This window comes from Mauremys reevesii, linkage group 1 (assembly GCF_016161935.1).
Source record: "Mauremys reevesii isolate NIE-2019 linkage group 1, ASM1616193v1, whole genome shotgun sequence".
Taxonomy (NCBI): Eukaryota; Metazoa; Chordata; order Testudines; family Geoemydidae; genus Mauremys; species Mauremys reevesii.
In genome coordinates, this window is record NC_052623.1 from 91,974,302 (window position 1) to 91,997,226 (window position 22,925).

Here is a 22,925-nt window from a genome sequence, read left to right on the forward strand (position 1 = left end):
TTTTTTGATGGCTGAACATACAGTGAAGGGTTATTACCAGCGTCTTTGCAATAATCTGTTTTAATAAAATTTTGGGGAGGTCAAACTTTCCATGAACCAGTGACATTGTGTTATCTCAAGACTTTTTCACCTGGATGAGGCCATGTTAGCTTGCTCAAAAGTGGTCTCATGTTCTATACTTTTGATAATTTTTTTTGGAGGAGGGAGTCATATAGTTAATCTCTGTGGTATGTAAACCTCAAATATATTTTAAATTACTGGCTTAAATGGGACTTTTCCAAATTAATGATAGCCAAGGATGACCTAATATGAACTTGACAGGATAAAATGGCATGGCTTTAAAGTAGGCTTCTGACCTAGGCCTTGGAGGGACGCAGCCACAAGGTGGAGCGAGCAAAGGCTGCAAACCATCAGAACAAAATAAGGCAAAGAAGGTTAATCTTTTGGGTTAACAAGCCAGCTGAGGGAAGACTGACATTCAGATACAGAATTCCTAAGATCAGTCACCTTGGGAAGTCACATCATCAACAATCAAGTCACTGCAGTCTTTGACCTGTCTCCCCCATACCTGCAAAAGACCTGCTAGCAAGAAACATTGAGCCAGCAACATTGTCTGACTTCTTAATCCCAGTTCCTTCTCTCGGACAGTCAAAGAATTTGCAACCCTCCAGTTATCTTACACATTTTCCCCTTTTTTTCTATTGCTGTTATGCTTTTATTAGGTGGGAGATATCCTGGTCTTATTTCTTTAATTTTAAGGTTGAGAAAGTGTGGTTGTGTGCATGCATAACTACCTATAATGTCCACAAGAGAAACATGCCAGAAAGAAAGCTCCCCAGGTTTAAACTGCCCTAAATATAATCTCATAAAATTATTCATTATAGCATGATGTGTGCCATATGTTTAAACTCCCATTTGTACAATTTTTTTTAGGAAAGAATTGTCAAGCTTCTGTTTATAAAACTTCTGTTAAATTTTCTATTACCACATTTCTGTTGGGGGCAAGGAGGAAAGGATTAGCCACCACACAAGAACAGAAAGTCCAGGAGGACACTTCATAATTGGTTAGGGTTATTAGAGTTAGGGTTTCAGTACTAAAAATATGTCACCAGTTCCAAGTTATAGATCTGATCAACATTAGTAACAGTCTTTAGTTGAAGTTGATAACCAAATGGACAGCCACCTCCTAGATCCCTTTTTAGGATTTATAAGGATTTTGGCAATTTAGGCAATTATTTGACTATTTAATTCCAATCCAATTATGATGCTAGCTTGTTTGTTGGTTTGATTTTGATTTGATAGTTGGAGTGCTTTATTCTTAATTATTAAATATAATAATAAGTATTAGTAATACGTATACATATTAATAATAGTTTTGTTTTGGTGATATGTTTTCTTGACTTTTTTAATTAACAGTTTTAATAAAATTTATCAAGAGATACTGAATCACATTTCTTTCCATAAGCAATATGGAAAAAAATTATTCCATTGAATTAGATACTGCCTCTTGGGGAGGAGGATTACCTATATAGTAACTCCTTGCTTAACGTTGTAGTTATGTTCCTGAAAAATGCGACTTTAAGTGAAATTATATTAAGCAAATCCAATTTCCCCATAAGAATTAATGTTAATTGGGGTGGGGGTTAGGTTCCAGGGATTTTTTTTTCGCCAGACAAAAAACTATATATTATATAGATATGCACACAGTATACGTTTTAAACAAACAATTTAATACTGTTCACAGCTATGATGATTGTGAAGCTTGGTTGAGGTGGTGAAGTTAGAGGGTGGAAGAGGGAGGGATATTTCCCCGGGAATGCCTTCCTGCTAAATGATGAACTAGCAATCGGCTGAGCCCTGAAGGGTACACACAGAGACAGACACATACCTTGTGTGTGGGAGAGAGAGAGAGATGCACACTCCCTCTCTAAGTAAACTGACCCACTCTTAAGTGCATTGTCTTTTTAAGTGTATCAGGAAGTTGAGACAGCAGCTGCTGCCCCAAGCTCTCTATGTCTCTCTCTGTCCATGTCCCCTCCCTTCTCTATATGGAGAAGGGGTAAGCAGGGTGCAGGAGCAGGGGGGAAGGGGACACCCTGACATTAGCCCCCATTCGTTTCCCCCCCTGCACAGCAAGCAGGAGTCTCTGGGAGCAGCTCCAAGGCAGAGGGCAGGAGCAGTACATGGCAGTGGGGGGAGGGACAGCTGAACTGCCGGCAGTTGATAGCCTGCAATTGCTAGCCTGCTGGGCAGCGGCAGCACAGGGAACTTAGGGGAGCAGGGAGATGATAGGGGGAGCTGATAGTGAGGCTGTCAGTCCACCCTGGTTCCAAGCCCCCACCAGCTAGCTGCAACGGGCTCCTCTTCCTGCAAGCAGTGAACAAAGCAGGCAGCTTCCAAACGACCTTAGAAGGGAGCATTGCACAACTTTAAATGAGCATGTTCCCTAATTGATCAGCAACTTAACAACGAAACAACGTTAACCGGGACGACTTTAAGTGAGGACTTACTGTACCAATGGGTGCAGCTGCTGCATTTTAAGTGCAGACAAGCATTGAGAAACCAGGGGGTTATTTTGATACAAGCTAAAGTAAAGGCCCTGATTTTGTTGTCCAATGTAGGCAGAAATCCAACTGAAACCAAAGGAAGTTTAATTCAATCCTGCAAACACCCAAGTAGGCTTACTCCCCTTTAAGTAGTCCCACAGAGGGCCTGCAAGTTTGAGTGATAAGTGAGGGCTGCAGGAGCAGACATAAATGGTTAAACCTGCTTTCTGTTAAATCATCCTTGTAAACATACACTGCTTAGACTTTTTGAAACTAAAGATGTACCTAATTGTCTCTCTCCCGCTGACATAGTGCAGTCCACACCAGCACTTCTGTTGGTGTAACTTTTGTCACTCGAGGTGTTTTTTCCACACCTCTGAGCGACATAGGTTATACCAACAAAAGATGCGGCCTATATGGGAAACAGTGAAACTGAGTATTCACCAAGTCCCAGATTGTTCAAGGTATTTTGCCCCTGATTTCCACTGATTTCAATGTGACTTAAGTGCCTAAATGCCTTTGAGGATCTGGGCCCAAGTGCTGTCAAATGCACAGAATAACCAAACTGAAAAATAAAAAAAATATAAAAGATTTTTTTTGCTAGTTTATTTTAGTTATACAATCTTAAATTTCACTTATAACTAGTAGGTACACATTTTTCAGAGAAAAATGTGATTTGCAAGTTGACAAATCCCTTTAAGCCTCTGAAGAAGCTCATTGTGAATTAGATGATTCTAGAAGCCTGATACAATTCTGTCTGAGCTGAGCACTTGTACATTTAATAAAAAATTACTATGTCTTGTCTCCTGAAAAATCTGACTCCTGTGCACTCACTCAAGATTACAGCAAGAATCAGTATGTTGATGGCTAGATTACAGACCCCTCTCCTTCCACCACCAAGTAATAAAATGGGGGAAAATATTATCTCCTACTATGTAATTAGTCCTCAGATATGATTCTCATATCTCAAAGGAATTTCATTTGTGCCACAATTTACCTATTAGGATATTATTCAAAAGCTGCATTGAAGTCACAACACATAACACTGCAACATACACAAAGCTATTTACCGCAGAGTTGACTGAATTGACTTATGAATCTTACCACTTTAATTTTTTCATAATGTCGGATACATACTGAATTTGTCTAAATTAGTCAGATCTAGAAGCAAGGGCTTTCCTCTAGGTACTGCCTGTATTTCCATAATGTTTCAAAGTTTCAATGTTATATTTCATGTAAATATTTCTGTTTGTTTGTTTGTTTGAAATTTTTTTAAATTGCATAAATCAAGCACCCTTGGTCACTGACTGCTTAATGATCTGACTTTTTCACAAATGCAGTATAAGTATCTTGGAAAATCTGGGAGCCTCAAACACCGGAGGAAAAAGTGAGATTGCTAAAATTTAGTAAATACATATACAATTGCTGCACCAATCTGTCAGGAAAACATATTTAATGAATTCAGTGTCTATATAAATGGCTAACTCCCTAAAAGACTGATAGTTTCTGCATTTTAGTTGATGAGTATGGTTTCTGTTTCCTTCTTTAACCCTATATTCAAAAAGTCTATGTTCTGTGTATAGAAAAAGAACACTCTTCTATTTTCTCCTCAAAATGCTTCCAGGTCTATGTAATTGATATTAGCATTTTTAACTGTGTCATGCTCTGGTTTACATGGTCCATGTTGTAGAAAATTAACCAAGCCTGAGAAAGCTTTAGTTACCTTAGCAAAATATGGCATAGACATCTGGATAATCATTGCTGTGAAACTAACATAGAATGTTAAATTCATGGTTGGGCCTGATCCAAAGTCTGCTGAAGTCAATGGGGGCCTTTCCATTAGGTCAAAAGTCTAAAATTAACAAATGTTGAAAGTATTTCTGAAAGGGGCTGACTTACATAGGTATTTCTATATGTAAATAATAAATATTTTGTACATATTGTGGACATGATTGACTAAATATAATAGCATGAGGTTTGAACTGCAAGAACCCCTTATTGGCATCAAATGAATGGGGGAAGCAACATAGTGACAGATGATGTGGAAAAAGCTGAAGTATTCAATGCTTTTTTTGCCTCAGTCTTCACAGACAAGGTCAGCTCCTAGACTGCTGCACTGGGCAACACAGTATGGAGAGGAGGTGAGCAGCCCTCAGTGGTGAAAGAACAGGTTAAGGACTATTTAGAAAAGCTGGACGTGCACAAGTCCATGGGTCCAGATCTAAAACATCCAAGGGTGCTGAGGGAGCTGGCTGATGTGATTGCAGAGCCACTGGCCATTATCTTTGAAAACTCGTGGTGATCAGGGAGAGGTCCCAAACAATTGGAAAAAGTCAAATACAGTGCCCATATTTAAAAAAGAGAAGAAAGATAATCTGAGGAACTACAGACTGGTCAGCCTCACTTCATCCCTGGAAAAATCATGGAGCAGGTATTCAAGGAATCCATTTTGAAGCACTTGGAGGAGAGGAAGGTGATCAGGAACAGTCAACATGGATTCACCAAGGGCAAGTCATGCCTGACCAACCTGATTGCATTCTATGATGGGATAACTGGCTCTGTGGATATAGGGAAAGCGGTGGATGTGATATATCTTGACTTTAGCAAAGCTTTTGATACGGTCTCCCACAGTATTCTTGCCAGCAAGTTAAAGAACTATTGATTGGATGAATGGACTATAAGGTGGATAGAAAGCTGGCTAGATTGTTTGGCTCAATAGGTAGTGATCAATGTCTAGTTGGCAGCCAGTATCAAGTGGAGTGCCCCAGGGGTTGGTCCTGAGGCTGGTTTTGTTCAACATCTTTATTAATGATCTGGATAATGGGATTAATTGCACCTTCAGCAAATTTGCAGATGACATTAAACTGAGGGGAGAGGTAGATATGCTGGAGGGTCCAGAGTGACCTAGACAAATTGGAGGATTGGGCCAAAAGAAATCTGATGAGGTTCAACAAGGACAAATGCAGAGTCCTACACTTAGGAAGAAAGAATCCCATGCACCGCTACAGGCCGGGGACCGACTGGCTAAGGAGCAGTTCTGAAGAAAAGGACCTGGGAATTACAGTGGACGAGAAGCTGGATATGAGTCAGCAGTGTGCCCTTGTTGCCAAGAAGACCAACAGCATATTGGGCTGTATTAGTAGGAGCATTGCCAGCAGATCGAGGGAAGTGATTATTCCTCTCTATTCGACACTGGTGAGGCCACACCTGGAGTATTGTGTCCAGTTTTGGTCCCCCCACTACAGAGGGATGTGGACAAATTGGAGGAGTCTAGCAGAGGGCAACAAAATTATTAGGGGGCTGGGGCACATGACTTATGAGGAGAGGCTGAGGGAACTGGAGTTATTTAGTCTGCAGAAGAGGAGAGTGAGGGGGGATTTGATAGCAGCTTTCAACTACCTGAAAGGGGTTCCATAGAGGATGGAGCTCGGCTGTTCTCAGTGGTGGCAGATGACAGAACAAGAAGTAATGATCTCAAGTTGGAGTGGGGGAGGTCTAGGCTGGATACTAGGAAACACTATTTCGCTAGGGGAGTGGTAAAGCACTGGAATGGGTTACCTAGAGAGGTAGTGGAATCTCCATCCTTAGAGGTTTTTAAGGCCCGGCCTGACAAAGCTTTGGTTGGCATGATTTAGTTGGTGTTGGTCCTGCTTTGAGCAGGGGATTGGACTAGGTGATCTCCTCAGGTCTCTTCCAACCCGAATATTCTATGATTCTATGAAATGGGAGCACTGATGGTTCTTAGGCCCATGATGTGCAATTATTACAGGCCCTAATGAGCATGATTCAGCCTTAATGTTATTACATGACACAGTATAAAGATAACTATCCTGAGCACAGAATCTCCCGTTGGGGAGTTCTATATGCATGAGTGGCTAATGCAGGGGTGGCCAACCTGTGGGTCTGGAGCCACATGCGGTTCTTCAGAAATTAATATGTGGCTTATAGGCACCAACTCTGGGGCTGGAGTTACAGGCGCCAACTTACCAATGTGCTGGGGGATGCTTATTGCTCAAACCCACCACCACTTCTCACCCCATCCCCTGAGTCTGTCATGCCCTCGCTTCTCCCCCCGAGCCTCCTGTACACCACAAAACAGCTGATTGGGAGGTGTGGTGCTGATCGGCAGGGCTGCTGGTGGGGAGGGAGCAGGGGGAGTGAGAGAGGAAGGGAGCTGGTGTGGGGGCTGCTGACGTATTACGGTGGCTCTTTGACAATGTACATTGGTAAATTCTGGCTCCTTTTCCAGCTCAGATTGGCCACCCCTGGGCTAATGGATAGGGATCATTTTTTCCAAATGCCTCTCTTTCTGTTGTATGTTATTTAAGGATATATATCTAATCCATGAGACAATTAAAGACTTCATGCCTCGTTCACCACTCCCTAGACTCTAGAGTAGTCATTTACATATATGCAAAGTGGGTATAAAATGCTATCCTTCTGATTTGTTAAGGTTTTACACCCACCTTGAAATCATCAGGTGCAAAGCAGTGGACAGTCAGATTCTTCGTCCATAAATGCATCGTATCTCCTCATTCTCAGTTTAAATCTGGATCTCAATCTGATGAGAAATAGTGCCCCCATGTAAATGTACAGTATCTCGGGTATTGATACTTATCTGAACCTTAGGCCTTTTCTTAATCAGATTCAAGATCAAGCTATTTAATAATATTTAAACCAAAATGTGTATCCCTTATGAAAATGCCATATCAGCTTTGTACTTAAAACAATGTGAAAATGCTGTGCCGGCTCTTATGCAAAACAAAAATTGAGATTTAGTTTTATGAGTTGACAAAACTAATTTAAAATGCTAATTTATGGTAACAGTTAAGATGATAGATTTTATCATATATAAGGGGTTCAAGTCCTCTATTTGTTTGAAAATTATCGGAGGTACTTCTGTAATCTAAATGGTAAATTAACTACATCTGCCAGTTTTGTAAGATTCCTAAAACAAATGACCTCAAATACAAACCAATCTAGATAAGTGTATCTGCAATTAGACTAGGCTAAAATAAAGATAAACCAACATTTGTTATGCAGTTCCCTTCTAAAATAATAATAATAAAAAAGCCCAGGCTTCCCACCCCCATCTTTGTTCCCTCCTAAAAGCATGAATTACAAGTAAGTGGTTTAAAATGATGACTCGAGCCTGGATGCACAAAAGGAGTTAGGTGCCTAAGTTCCAGTTTTGGCTCCAATGCAATGCACAAAACTCCTGCCTAACCTCTATAGGTGCCTGAATTCACTCAGTGCCTCAGTTTTCAGAGTAAAGGTTCCCTCTGCACCTAAATTTCTGCCTCTGTGCATGCACATTTTTGCCTCATTCTGGGCATCTGGGTACCTGTCTCACATCTAAGCCCCAGAGAAATTCAGAAACCAGGGAAGAATAGATGTTTGGCTGCATGAGGGATTGGATTTGGTTGGCATGCTTAGAGGCCACCTATTGGACTGTGTCCCGTTCAAAATTTGGCCTGGGGTGGAAATGGTGGTGGCAGTACTCACATTATAACTTTTAGCCCAGTGATTAGAACATTTGCCTGGGATGTGTAAAACCCAAGCTCATTTCACCCCCTCTGCCAAAGGGGGAGAAAAATTTCAATAGGCGCCTCCTACCTCTTAGGGGAGTGCTCTAACCACTGAGTAGTGGGATATTCTGATGTAGGTTTCCCACAATGTCTCCTGCCGGAGCTGTTCCCCTATGGATAAATAATCAAGCGATTGAAGCAGGGGGATTGCTCCTACAATCTTCCGCCTCTGAGGTGGGTGCACTAACCATTGGGCCACAGATTCTCTCTCTCTTTCTTTCTTTCTGTCTGGCCCATGACTTTTCCACTCTGGATAGGTACTTAAATAGTCACTGGGCCAGACAGAGAGAGAGAATGTGTGTGAGAATGATTCTGTAATCCAGTAGTGAGGGCACCCATGCAGGTCCAGTCTCCCTGCTCCAATCACTCTTTCATTATTTATCCAGAGTACAACAGTTTCACCAGCAGCGACTGAGGAGCCACACATCAGACTACCCCATAGTTCAGTGATCATTTGAATAAGAGGTGAGAAATTCATATTCAAATTCGTTCTCTTTGGGCAGAAGGGGTGAATTGAAGCTAGGTTTCCCCCACCCCAGGCAAGTTCTCTAACCAGTGGGATAAATGTTATAAGGCGAGCAGTATAGGTGCCTCACTCCAAAGTGGATTCCTGCCTGTGAATCATAAGCAGATATAGATGCCTCCCTCCATCCTGGTCTTAAGCACCTATCTCTCTGAGGAGGCAGAATTAGTACACTGCCCTGTTGTCAGCACCTCCCACAGCTAGTTTACGCTGGCTTTTCTGGATTGCAGTCTATTGTGCCTATCTCTCCCCATTCATTGTATAGGAGCCTAACTCAGGCTTTCTGAATCACAGTGATTTTCCACATGCCTAAATGTAAGGTGTTGTGATGCTCAGTGTAACTTCTTTTGTGAATTCAAGCTTCTGGCACTTCTGTATTGCAACACAAACCCTAGGTGCACATTTCAGGAGTTGTATCATGCATATATATTTGCACCCTATTCTTGAGTGACCCTATGAAAATAAGTCATTCCAACTAAAGAGCAATTGTCCATCACATCATAGCATCATGAACCTGAACAATATATGATGTTTTCATTCTTTTCTTGTTCTTGAGGTTAGCTGGTTTCTATCAAGTTGTGGCTTTTTCAGAAATTGCTCTGTTGTGTTAAAAAGCCAAGGCTGACTGTTAGCAGATGAGCAGGAAAGAGAATGTCATGCTGTATCTTTTCAGTATGGCAATTAACTTCCCAGTATTGATTCCAGTGGGTAGCTAATGTTATCGTCAATTTCTGATTCAGAGCAAGAAGGATTTAACATCTGTTACTGGGACATGATCAAGAATATCACAAACCTAGAGCACCATTAAGGGACAAATCCTTTGAAGCAGCACACAGCCTCAATAGCTGATCCCTCTTCTCTGCCCCTAGTCCACCCTGATGGGACCACACAGTGAGCCCTCACAGACCTGGAATCTGCAAGGAATGTGCAAACCCCGTGGAGCCTCCCCAAACTCTGCAAATTCCTGTATACTGGAACAACAAAAGTGGAAATAAAAGAGCAATGGCTCTTCAGAGAATGTCACCTATCTCGTCATCTTGAAGGCAAATGTTTCCCCACCTGAACATGGTGTGTTTAGCATCTCTACAAGACTAGCAAGTCATGCTGGTGTGCATGAGAAAGTGCATTGTGATTAATTTTCCTCATTTCACAGTCCACTATTATTTTCCCCTGCGAAACATTCATTTTCTCTGTAGCAAATGCCTCTCTCCATTAATATACCAGAAAGTCCTCTTGCACAGATGTTTGGCCTTCCCAGTCAGCCTCATCTCTTCATTTTCTCATTCTTCCCAGGTAACAGATCTCTAGGTAGGTGTCACAAAACAAATTTTGGCTTTTATTTCATGTAGAGGTAGGCCTTGCCAAATCCTCAGATTGCTATCATACCAAACGCTGCTGATCTTGGGGAAAGCTTGGTTTCAGGTCTGGAACTTGTGGCTTGGATGCATCCCTGTAAAAAGTAGGAACTCATATTCAGTCTGGAAATCCCTTACAAAAAAGGTCAAGCAACCATGTTAAAAGAGAAGAATGGATTGAAAATATTTGATCAGTCACATATTCAATGAGCCACTAGAGTCTAGACTAACAGTAATTTTATGGTTGAGTCTTTTCTGTTCAGAAGCTTGCAGAGACATCATTGTAGGTAATATATGTGTGTGCCATTATTAAAGAGGCTGTCAGGACACCTGTAGTAGGAAGAAAAGAGAATAAAACATACATTTGATTTTTTTAATATGTTAAAAGATAAGAGGCAGATTAAAATAAGTATCTGCAAGAGACTGATGTAATCTGTGTTTCTTGAGAGAACATGCCCCTCTTGTTATTTAATACATTTTGTGTGCCAAACTGTCAGAAAAAAAAAATGACAGTGTCAGGTACCTTGAGGTGGCCTAACAACATAACAGTTATGTACCTGCCAACTGCACCAATATGTCTGCTGATGTACTGTTCTTGCACTCAATTATTAACTACAGAACTGACATGAGAAAAAATGAATCCACTTTGTTTCAGACTGTCAGATATGCTGCACTTTCCAGCCTCCAATGTGTTGTCTCAGTGAAACATACATAAACCGTTTAACTTTGCCTGCCTCATGTGGAGGAGAACATGCCACAACAAGAGGGCACTCCATCAGACCCCACCTAATTCCCCAGAAGAGATGCATTTCTCATTGCTGTGATGGAAACATTCCAGAGAACCTTCAGGCACAGGTTTTTCACCTATCATTTTGTTCTAGCTAATTTTTTATTTATTTGTTTTTAATCAGGTGGACGACATGTGCTTTACTCCAGTGATCCTTGGATGCTACAACAGCTTCGTAGGACCATTACAGCCCTCTCTAAATGAGAGCATCCCTGAGGCCGCCCTAATTTATGCAGGGATTGAACTAGCCCCCAGCAGACTGAGGCAGGGAGGAGGAACAAAGTTAGTCTAAAGCTCCCCTCCCGCCAGCTGTGGTGAGTGGAGCACTGACACAACTGAGCATCTGAATTGCCATGACATAAATTGTACTCAACATTTTTCTGATGCTTTCAGTCCACAGTGAAAGAGCCTATTTTCCAGCATAGTTGTCCTCCACATTCTGCTAAGAAATCTTTAGCAGCTAAATAAAGTGTCATCTGTGCATGTGGCACTTGTCTGTAGTCTGAAAGCATTTCCCTCAAACAGAAGCCTGAGGGCCTGATTCTCCACTGCTCTGCACCATAGCAATCAGAAGGCAGCATTGTACACCCACGTTGCACTGGTGTAAATGACCATACAAGGACAGAGAAGAATTAGGCCCAATTTGTTCCTCACTGCTTCTTTCCCCTCCCTCCCCTCACCCCTGCTCTGACTTTGAAATCTCTGATAGTCCGGAGGGTTGATGGAAAAAATGAGTGTGAGGGAACTAATCCACCTATTCAAACTTAATTTTTAATAGAATATTATATATCTAGGCCCTGATCCAAAGTCCACAAAAGTCAATTCCATAAACTTCATTGGATTTTCAATGAGACCCTTAATGATATTAATTATTACAGCTATCAGTACATCTTATTACAGTATGTTTTGTGACAGAATTTAGTTGTCAGTTTTCTATAATGATTTCTTTTGAGTGAAATGTTGGTAAAATTACTGTAGCTGTATTCTAACTAATCACTGTTCCTCACTCTTCTAGAACACACTGTGGACGAACCTAAACTATGATAGGTTTTAGTCATAGCCAGAGCAAACAGCACTTATTGTCTCTCTACTGCAGTTTGATTCTTGGGAGCCAATTAGTTTTACTGTCAAGGCAACGTGATGATATCAACAAAATGTTGTTATGGAAGTTTGATCAGATAACGGAAAGGATACAGGGCCAAATCCTCACCTCGCGTAAATCTGTATAGTGCCACTGACATCAATAGCACTATGCAAACTTAAGAGCCAAGACAATATAGTTTTCTATCAGAGATCATGTCCCTTCAGAAACTCATATATAAGAAGTGTGGAGAACTCACAGCTAGGCAAGAAAATTGCAGTAGGCTAAATTTTTCTTTCTTTCTTTTTTTTTTTTTTTGGCTCTGAATTTATCAAGTCTACAGTTAGTTTTAATCTATATATTTAGAAATCTATTAATTGATTCAGCCTTTCAATAGCTGTGCAATTGGAAATCAGAAAAAAATATTCATGTGTAGTTGATTTACAAAAGATTTGTTTAAAAAGGAGGAGAAATGCAAGTCAGATTTTCAGTTTGGCAGTGTGTCAGTTGTGCACAGAAACTGAATGGCCTTATTGCACAGTGAACAAGATGCTTCTGTCCACATGACAACAGAGAGAAGCTTCGTGTTTGACTCCTGAACAGATCTAAACTTGTGCATGCAAGTCTTGCTGCCTTACTCTTTTCTAAAAAGTGACTTTTAAGAAAATGACATTTTTTTTTAAAAAAAGCTTTATTTCCATTTTTGTTTATAGGGAGCAGTTTTGATTTGCTTGAAAGGCACCCACGAATTATTCCTTGTTGTGAACTGAAAAAGAATACAAAACTGTACAGAATAAATAGTTAATATAAATCTAGCCAGACTTTGTTGTAAAATAAAGCTGCAGGGCTCCACGCTCTAAGCCACTTTTACCTCTTAACAGGAGAAGTGTCTTTTTCCTGTTAATGTGTGGCAAAATGTAGAGAATTGATATAAACAACAACAAAATATTCTTTTTTCCCCTATATCTGGAAGTTACTGGCCATAGTGTACTTATTTCTGTATTTCTGCCAGGAATATTCAAAGCCACCACAGGAGCCAGTCATATAAAAGAAATCAAACTCATTAGATGCACTAATGTATTTACAGTTGATTCTCAGTAGCTTTCAGAATTGCCCTGGCTTATGAGTTGAAACACCAGTGATGCGCAACATTTTATAGCAGCAGAACAAGAGAAGATTGTCCAAATTTGAGTAAAACTGTCAGATAGGGAAAGTAGCAGAAAGCTTTGTTGATGTCTCTTAAATTGTTGGTAATTATATTTATACATATATTTTCCATCCACATACTGTAACAATGTGATAAATGAAGTCCCATATAAAAGATACTTAAATGTTTGCAGGCACTGGATGCCTATACAATTAAATATCTTTTGTTCTTTTTAACTGACATTCAATATGACAAAGCTTCATTTCCTTTTGTATTTATTATAAGGGAATGGTAAGTGCAGTTGTAGACAATGTTCACATATGTAGTGCATGTACTAATACCTAACCAATACATATTAACCTTTATAACTATACTTAAACTGTACTTAAAAATGTAGTCCAATTAAATTGAGAGAAAAGAAAGAAGTACAAGTAACGTAAAAGTTTTATCCTAGATTAGGTACAGAATGAGGAGTGCCATACAGACCTTTTACCACCCCCGCACCCCCCAAAAAAAGGAATATAGCAGTCTTCCTCCCACAGTTCAATCACACAGATCATGTTTCAATTGGGGTAAGACATATTGCCTGCAAACTTCCGCATGGCTTCCCACAGTGATCCCTGAGTTTTTTGTTAGGATTACTGCTGTGCTTTAGTCCTGATGGATGATACATTATTATAAGGCACTTTTATTTACAATGTTCTGACTTAATATAGAATTACAGATTTTCTGTCCCTGTCCAAAGTACTGTCATTTTATGTTTGCTGTTCCAGGACTTCCAGGTAGTCAGGCTCAGCATGTAAGTTAGCTTTGAGCTCAAAATATTCATTTTTAGTCTGCTCAAGCAAAACCTTTCTTGGTCTGGAGTACATTAGTGTCTCCATTAACTTTAGCTCCTCATGTGTTCCAGGATAATGTACTTCCATGTCAGGCTGGAGCTGGACAATATTTTTCCTTAGATACTCAGTGATCCCTAGCTGCTGGAGTTCTCGTTCTTTCTCAAGAATGTTTCTGTATAAGGAGCTGGCATCCTGAAAGGTCAGAAATTCAGCTGATTGGTCTGTACATTTGTATTTGACATTTGAACCTGTGAGAGGAGAATTGTTCTCTCTTTCCAGAAGACTTCTGCGGAGATGTTTGGAGTCATTCACATCCTTTTCATTTCCCTCCTCCTGTTGTTCTGTCTGTTTGGGGCTGAAGGATGGACTTCGATAAACTTGAACCATGGGGCTGATCATGCGTTGCTCATACAGGGTTGGTGCAGGACGCTCAGTTGTGTGGTGTGTTGTTTTGTGACCATACATGCTGTACTGGAGATGAACTGGGCTACTGTCCCTCATGTGTTCATCTGCCTGTTTCTTTTTGTGTCTTCTCCGCCGATGCAGAACAAGGACAACTATTCCTGCTGCACAAAATACAATCGTAATAAACACAATTAGGAGCCCTAGGATTAAAACAGAAAGTGGGACAGCATCTGTAAGTGATCGAAGAATAGTGTCCACAGTATTGGTTGTTGTAGAAGAAGTTGTCACAACTATAAAGCTAGCATGGGTTGGCAGGGCTGGGCTATTTATTAGTCCTGGGCATAAGACTTCACTGTTCAGAGATTTCAATTCTTTTTTTGCTAGGTGCCCTGGGGATTTACAGAAAATGTCACCCATCATGATGTTCTTACTCAACTTTTGTATCCACTGCTGCAGCCCAACTGAATCACAAGTACAGTCCCAAGGGTTGTCCTCAAGTTCAATTTGTACCAACAAATCCAGTTCATCCAAGACAGTACTCACAGGCAAATGGGTAAACTGGTTTGTTTTGAGGTTTAGCCTGGCTAGTGGCACCCCTGAAAAAACATGGGGTGGTAAAGTTTGAAGAAGGTTATTGTTTAAATATAACACCTTAAGTTTTGGCATCATGTTAAATGTCCCTGGCAAAACTTCCTTGATGGCATTGTATTCAAGATACAAATACTCAAGGTGCTGAAGACCAAGGAAGAGACTCTGACTTAACTTTGTAAGATGATTGCCATTTAGATATAGCTTCTGCAATCTCGTTAGATTCATAAATGATCCTTCTTCAAGGATTTCAATACGATTGTTTCCCAAGTGAAGCATTTCCAGGCTAGCATAGTCCAGCAGATCTGATTTCAGCAATGTTTGAATAATGTTTCCAGCTAGAATAAGCTTTCTAGGGTTTGGAGGAGGGGGACCTAAATCAGACAAGCTTTCGATATTTCGCTCCTGGCAGTGAATTAGAACCCCTGACAGGATATGGCTGGTGCAGTGACAGGGTACAGGACAGTATATTCCTGGAAGCTGAGTAGCTGGCTTTGTGGCATGAAGCACTAAACCTGGTTCCTTGGTAGGAGCTTTCAGGACAGGGATCACCTTAGCTGGTAGGTGACTATCACTTATAGAGGTGGTTACTACCAAGGGCAAGGACCCTGAAGGATCTTCAAGTTCATTTATAGGGTGAGTGGGACAGAGCAATTCTTTTTTTAATCTTCTTAGGATGCTGCCTTTGATAACTGGAGGGCTGTTGCACACAACATCACCTATTATAGACTGGGGAGGCATGTTTTCAAGCCATATCTTCAGCTGCAGTAAGTCACAATTACAGGCCCATTTGTTGTCTTCCAGCTGAAGGTCCAGTATTCGGCCAATATGCTCTAAAAAGCCAACATATGGCAGTGTCTGTAACTGGTTTCCACGAAGATCTAAGTGGGTCAACGGCACAAAGCGAAATATGTTAGGAGGGAGAAACTCAATGGCATTGTCATTTAAAATAAGCACTTTAAGTCTGTTGAGTTTGCTAAAGGCACTTGCTTCAATCACGGTGATGAAATTGTTGTCTGCTTGAAGAAACTCCAGATTTTCCAGTCCCTGAAAAGTATCCTCTTTAAGTATTTCTAATGAATTGTGATTGATATGAAGTTGCTTAAGAAGACTGAGACCATTAAAAGCTCCAGGCTCAATATCTGCAATATTATTAAATCCAACATGTAGTGAGATAGCATTGATGAGGCCAGCAAAATCATTCATATGTAACATGGTCAAGCCATTGTTCAGCAGGTTAAGATGGAAAGGCTGTGATGGTGGGACATTTATTTGTGATACCATTTTGATACCTCTTTCTTCACAGTTTATAATCAAGATATCATCCTTCTCTTCGCAAGAACACAGATTCTCACAAGATCCTCTCACTGAAGACAAAGAAGGCTGAGATTGTAGTAAATCCGAGGCAACCACAACTGAACATAACATAAAAATCCAGAGCTTCATTGTTGCCAGTAGGTCCTGTAAAATAAAAATGAATTGAGTTTATCATTTCAGATTTGAAAAAAAAATACTTGAAAGTTCCCCAAACTTACCTAAAAAACTTATCCTTAAAAATATATATATATTGTGTTCTATCAAATATTTTAATGATTCTTTAAGGAATGCAACACATGGTTAGTTCTAACCATTAAATATAGCATGAAGGTCATAACACAGAAGCACTTCAGTATTTTTATGTTGCAACAACACAGCATGCAGGGCTCATGAAAATTATGTTCTTATATATGGAGTGCCATATACATGGTGCTTTGTAGGAAAACAAACAAGCAAACAAAAAGACATGTTCACCTTTGATTGGCATGCAGTGCTGCAGTTTTTAGGAAATTGCAACAGATAGATATTAACAGGCTATATGACTGAACAGAAGTTTCATAATAAACCAGTCTCGGTTCGGTTCTAACAATCTATTGTCTATCAAATGTTTATTCAGCTAGCATGTGGAGGGCTTTTTCTTTGCCTGTTTCTGCAACTTATCTGTAAGTTGAAATGGAACTTCCTCTGCAATCCTAATACCCCAAAATTGAGAACAATTAGTGATTTTCCCCTTTGTTTAAATATGTATGTGCTGTGTTTATATTTTAACTATAGCTGTGGGTAGATACACATACACACCCTACCCACACATTCATATCTTTAGGGAGATTATACATACACATTTTATAAATATATGTATAATATATTTGTGCATTCAATATGTAAACTAAGTTTACTAGCAATAAAAGAATAAGAGTGAAGTATAAATAGAAAGACATAGGTTGGCAATATACAATATATTGAATTGGACATTTTCCTCTTAATAATTAATATTAGTATCATTCTAAAATGCACACAGCAAGAGATTTGTCATTAACAATTAGCACTGATGGATGACATCATCTGCACTGTGTAATTTAAGCTATTATCTTGCAAACCATTGGTCTCAAACTTTAGAATACATGAAAAATGCATCAGAACTGTCCAACTATTAAATCAGGAACAGAAACTGGTGAACATTATATATTTTCAATTAACTATCTGTTTGACACAGTTCTAACTGAGATGAGATTAGTTTGTTACTGTTCATATGAGGGTTCTGTGTGTTTCTTTTTTTATAGCGAGGTTGTCTTATTACCAAAGAGCAAAGATATTTATTTTTGCATTAGATGAAGTCATATGTCTGTTTACAATCTATTATTAAAGTCAATACTTCCACATTTCCAACAAGAAAAGGATGATTTGAAACACATTTCATGCAAGAATTCCCCTTCACTGCACTATTTATTACAGAACTGAACAATATTGCTTGAAGAAACCTGTGTCATAAAGGTCACTTGATCTTTTTAAGTGAGCTATTGAAACATGCTTTGGAGTGCAGAATGTCATCACACAATTAACCAGCAGACTTGATGCTTTATGAAGAAGTTGCAAGAATCTATGTAATTATGCTTATGAACATTCTCAGAATTTGGTCATGTATTTTGGCATCACATCAGCAATTATAATTTAGATGCATATCTTATTCTTACTGCACTACTCGTTCAGACTTCAGTTAGTCTCCTCATCTACACTTCTCTTGCAACTTGATGAGAGGACTTGCACAGGAGGCACCCAGATACTATCCTTGTGAATGCTACTGAAATGCTTGTAAGTCAGTAAGCACCAGTTTGTGCACATGGAGTAATACCTTATTCCACAGTTGTACCATTGATTTCAGTGGAGAAAGGTGCTTCCCACCATGAGTAAAGGTGACAGAATCTGTTACTAAACTTATTTGATTCATGTATCTTTTTCAGTAGAAACATAACATATTTTTGTTGGATCACAGAGTAGTTCTTGAACATTGTCTATTCTAGTTAGCTGGTTAAAACATAGTGTCTGAGCCTCTTGTTTTCCATAAAGTATTGGGAAAGACACAATATGTAGAAATCTTATTCCAAAGTATTCAGATTAATGTCAGCATGATACTGTGTTAAAGACAAATGTATTCATTCACTAGCATTCTTTTCAGTAACCTAAGGTGAAAAATGCTTCTGGTAACAATTACCCATAACAAACCTATTGTGTTGCTAATTAGCCTTTATTTTCTGTAACTTGTTTCTGTATAAGGACATAGTTGTGCATTGTATTTAAATTGTAGTTTTTATGAGGGCCCAGAGCAAAATTAAGTGAACTAAATCAAAATATATTAATCCAAAATGCATGGTGCATTTTAATACATATTGTAAAAATGATTTTTTTTAAATGAAAGACCTCTCATCATTTTTTAAAGATGAAAGTAAGAACATTTGTAACCAATTGGAAAACATTCCTATTTTAATCATTATCATACTTTTGTGGGGAACGTTGCAAACATTCTCTCTCTCTCTCTCTCTCTCTCTCTCTCTCTCTCACGCGTGTGCACACACACACAGAGTAGAAAGACTGGAACTTCTAAATATTTTGTAAGTATTTGGTGAGAACTGATTGGCATTTCTTTTTAAATTTTCAGTCTGTGCACGCAGAGCAAGTAAATCTAGCCTTAAATGGGCTCCACTCTTATTTTAAAATAGCGGATACTTTTATGTAACAGATGATTAACATTGTGTTGAAAGAACTCACAGTAAAGATTGAATATACATTTCATTTTAAAATACTGGACTAATTATTATCCTGTTTCATTTAGTGAAGTGTTATAAGAAATGTCAGGTGGTAACTTAGTTTGAATAACTGCTTGCTGTAATTGTTCTTTCACAATTTTTATTTTAAAAGATTAGTGAATTCCAGAGTCTTTCCTACCAGGCAAATTTGCAGTATATATAGAAGTAGTGAGTTATGAGTCCCTTAAGGCAAATTTGCAATATGCTTGAGAAGCAATGAAATAATAAAATCTTCTTTTAAAAAAATTAGTGTCTTTTTTATTTGATCTTACTCTTGATACAAATATGTGTAAAGTGAGGGGTGAAGTATTCCAAAGCCTCAGGTTAAGCAAGGGGAATGTGCAGTGTATAAAACCCTTCAAGCCTGCTTGTTAATTCTGGATACAAGCACAGTTGGATGATGTATTTTAAGAGTAACGTCATACTTCAGAAAAAACACTTCTTTAATCCATGCTACAGTGCATGCTACAATCTAAAACTACTCTCTTTGCCTGCTGAGCAACTACAGGTATTGAAAACTGTTCAGTGAAAAAGGTACCCGGAACAGTGCTTGAAATATCAGTGGGTAAATCTATACAGATTTCTACCATTTAACTGTTAAGTTTACCATAGTAATACAGGAAAATAAAATCAATTGGTGCTAAAGACACAGAAAAAGTGAGGAAATTCACTTGAGATAATTAGTGAACTGGAAGCTTTCTTACCTGTACAGAGGCAACACTCCCTGACAAGATCAATAATGCACAATTTGAGCAGATGTTTGAATGCAATTCAGGTTCTCTTTAAAAAAAAATGCACACTTTCTTCCAAATTTTCACTTTGCTGCAAGCTTTTGTACAGCTCCAGCTGCCTTAAGTTAAAAGTCCATGTCAGAAAACAAAGTATAGAGCATTTCACTGGAAGAAGAAGAAGAAGAATACATTGAATCTCTCAGGCAGAGTGCACTCTAGACCATCCTGAAAGCAGTTGTCCTTTTTCCTCAATTAAAATTCACAGCATACTTCCCATCTATGCTGACTTTTCTGCATATAGTTAACCATTTGCAAGCTTTTGGATGCAGTAAATAAACAAGATGTTCAGCAGAGCTTAAACTGATCCCTCTTGGTTTGTTAGATTTTTAGATCCAAGCTGCTTCTGCTTCTGTGTTCTCTCTCTTCTTTCTAGTCTTTCTTGTTACCTCAGTTTGTTATTAGTCAGATTGCCAGGGGCTGGGAGGTAGGCGTAAATGAAAAGACTTCTTGGCTTTTGACTCAGCCTTTAAGCCCTTCCCCTTCCCCATCAGAGAGCTTTAATCTGCCAGTGTCATTTAATACAAGATACAGCTCCACCTTGGGACAGCTCAGCTCCACCTCCTCCTGCAATTTGTCTCACCTCCTCTTTTCCTTTTCTAATTGAACCTTCTGAAAATAAAATCCAGCTAAATCTTTGGTAGATCACTTAAGAACTATTAATGGCTAATTTTGCAAGACAATAAATCTCTACCACAGCTCCTGCAGCTTTTTTCTGTTTGCATATAGTAAATGTATGTCTTTCTGATACATATTTTAAATGCTGAAAATACCCCCAAACCAAATGCACAAATCCTTGTTTTCTACCCAACAATAGCTATCATAAGGGAAAATCTTATCTTCCTCTGGAACAAAAAGCCTGTGATAATGATATGAAGGAAAGTGTAAAGCTGCACATTAGATCTTTACTCCAGTTCACACAATGTGGTAGTTTAAATAGTTGAGGTGTGTGTGTGTGTTTGTGTGTGTGTACACAGTGGCTTTAAAGGTTTTACTTTTGCAGCAAAAGAATTTTATGGTACATTGGTGTTTATGTTCATAGAGTGATTGCAGTGAGTGCACTTTAAAAATCCCCCATCTTCTCTAGTGGAGGGAGTTTCAGCTTGATTTTAATTGACAGTTTTCCAGATGTTAGGATAATATATTGGTATTAATGCACATGGTGCTGAATTCTTTTTGGCATGAAACAATGTGTTTACAAAAAATGACTCTTTTTCTTTCTTGAAATCAAGCTAATATTGAGATAATATTTACATTGGTGTTCTAAACATGTAATTATTCATAATTGTTTATTACATGGAAGAATACAAGGATTGTATGTCCCAGAATTATCAGCCAGATTCTGACATCCTTATTCATGCTGAGTATTGCATTACTCTATGAGTAGCCTTATTGACTTTGTAAGGGCTATTTGTGGAGTCAAGTACTATACCTTGTGACTAGGATTACCAGACTCTTGTCCAGTTTTTGTAAGTGTACATTAATTTTAGTTTCAGCATAACTAATTCTTCATTATTTCATTCCCTACATATAAAATACTGTTATTTTTTAAAAAATGTTTCAGAATCAGAGATAAATAATTCATCACAAATAATGTATTCAATAGACTTTAATCTTTTTTTCTGCTTACAGAATATCCATAAGCTGACCTCAGTTTATTCAAATGTATGTCTTACTTGACAACATTTGACAAACATTTTGAGAACCTTATTTAAATCACTAGATTGATTGAAAATGATCCTTGACTAGTTGTAACTGGTCAAACAAGCTAAATGATATTCTTTCTGATTTGCATTCCTGGTGCAAATACTTGTGCATAAAAATATTAACGTTTGTTTTTTGGTTGTTCAAGACACTAAAACAAATAAAAAAATGTTCACAGAAATCAACTACATTAATTTAAAAATTAGGCAGAGTAATCATGGAATTTTTGTGTAGTCTCTGCCAGTTCTAAAATTAATGGACCAGTTCAGCCATTTCAGTTGGCTTTGTAAAAATATTGCCATCGATTCCCCCTCCACCCCCCAAAATTAAGATTTATTACCTGGTAAGTGATTTTTATTAACTAAGGTCTTGCTCTTGCAACTGCTTCTGCATGGACAGACCCCTGAACTTACGTGGCGATCAAGGTCTAGTAACGTATTGGTTGCAATGAAATGTAAGTATTTCCCTATGTCTCTGTTATCTAGTAATCAAAGAAAATAATTACAACTAATGTGACTAGTGATCCAGCACTCCGGTAGATGTTGATGAACTCCCATGTCCATACAAAAGTCCATTGACTTCAGTGGGACTCCATGCAGTTGCAAATATCTGACCATGTAGCTCCGACCACAGGACAGCATCTGTACACCTAATTTTAAATTATATAATTTAAGTTAACAAAAGGTCTAATTGAGAGAGGATAAAATCGATTGCCTTGCAAGAAAAAAATTAATTGTCCCAGGAAACTTAATTTTTAAAGCACCTAATTGTAAAATGTAATTGAGAGATGCTTTCCCTAAACAGGGCTGCTCTTCAAACATTCACCTTATCAATCACTTTGACTGTTCTAAAGTTTGTTAAGCTGCACTAAAATATTCACATCTGTCAGCCTCACTTATTTCCCAAAGGGCCTAAAGGTTTTGTGGCACTCACTGATCTTTACCTTTTCACAAAGTACAGTATCTTCTCCATATTAGAAATAAGTACACAATATCCTTCTTACCATACATACATTCTATGTATTTTTTTCCAGAGCCAGATAATTCTCTCCATTATTATATGTACACATAAATATGTAAGCTATAATACCTGTAGAGGTCCAACTTCAATCCATGAAAACAGGGATATCCAGAATTAAGGCCTTTTATTTCATTCTTTGCCTATCTGTTATGAGTCATTCTTTGTTATATCATATGTTGTATGTGACACTGCACATTGACAGCTACTAGATTTAGGCATTTCATATAAGTTTAATAAAAGATTACTTGACTCTGAATTGCATGATTTGTGAATTTCAATATAATCAAAATATGGCAGACGTTCACCTGGGATTCTCACTCCAATTTCACAAAGATTGGAAGTGGCTGCTTTGAAGGGTAGGTAGAAGTCTTTAGAAAGCAATATCAATCCTTTGCACTTCCTCTCATCCAAAGCATGAGTGTGCCACCTCCAAAAT

General features: G+C 38.7%; 1 protein-coding gene across 1 annotated transcript; it reads right to left on the minus strand.

The window, feature by feature from the left end:
* Positions 1–12,625: 12,625 nt before the first annotated feature.
* Positions 12,626–20,222, minus strand: SLITRK6 (SLIT and NTRK like family member 6). The gene is made up of 2 exons (XM_039522680.1): positions 19,682–20,222; positions 12,626–16,320 (listed from the first exon to the last, which is right to left on the minus strand). Exon 2 carries the CDS (start codon positions 16,303–16,305, stop codon positions 13,783–13,785), a length of 2,523 nt encoding a protein of 840 aa, XP_039378614.1. The 5' UTR covers positions 16,306–16,320; positions 19,682–20,222; the 3' UTR covers positions 12,626–13,782.
* Positions 20,223–22,925: the final 2,703 nt, after the last annotated feature.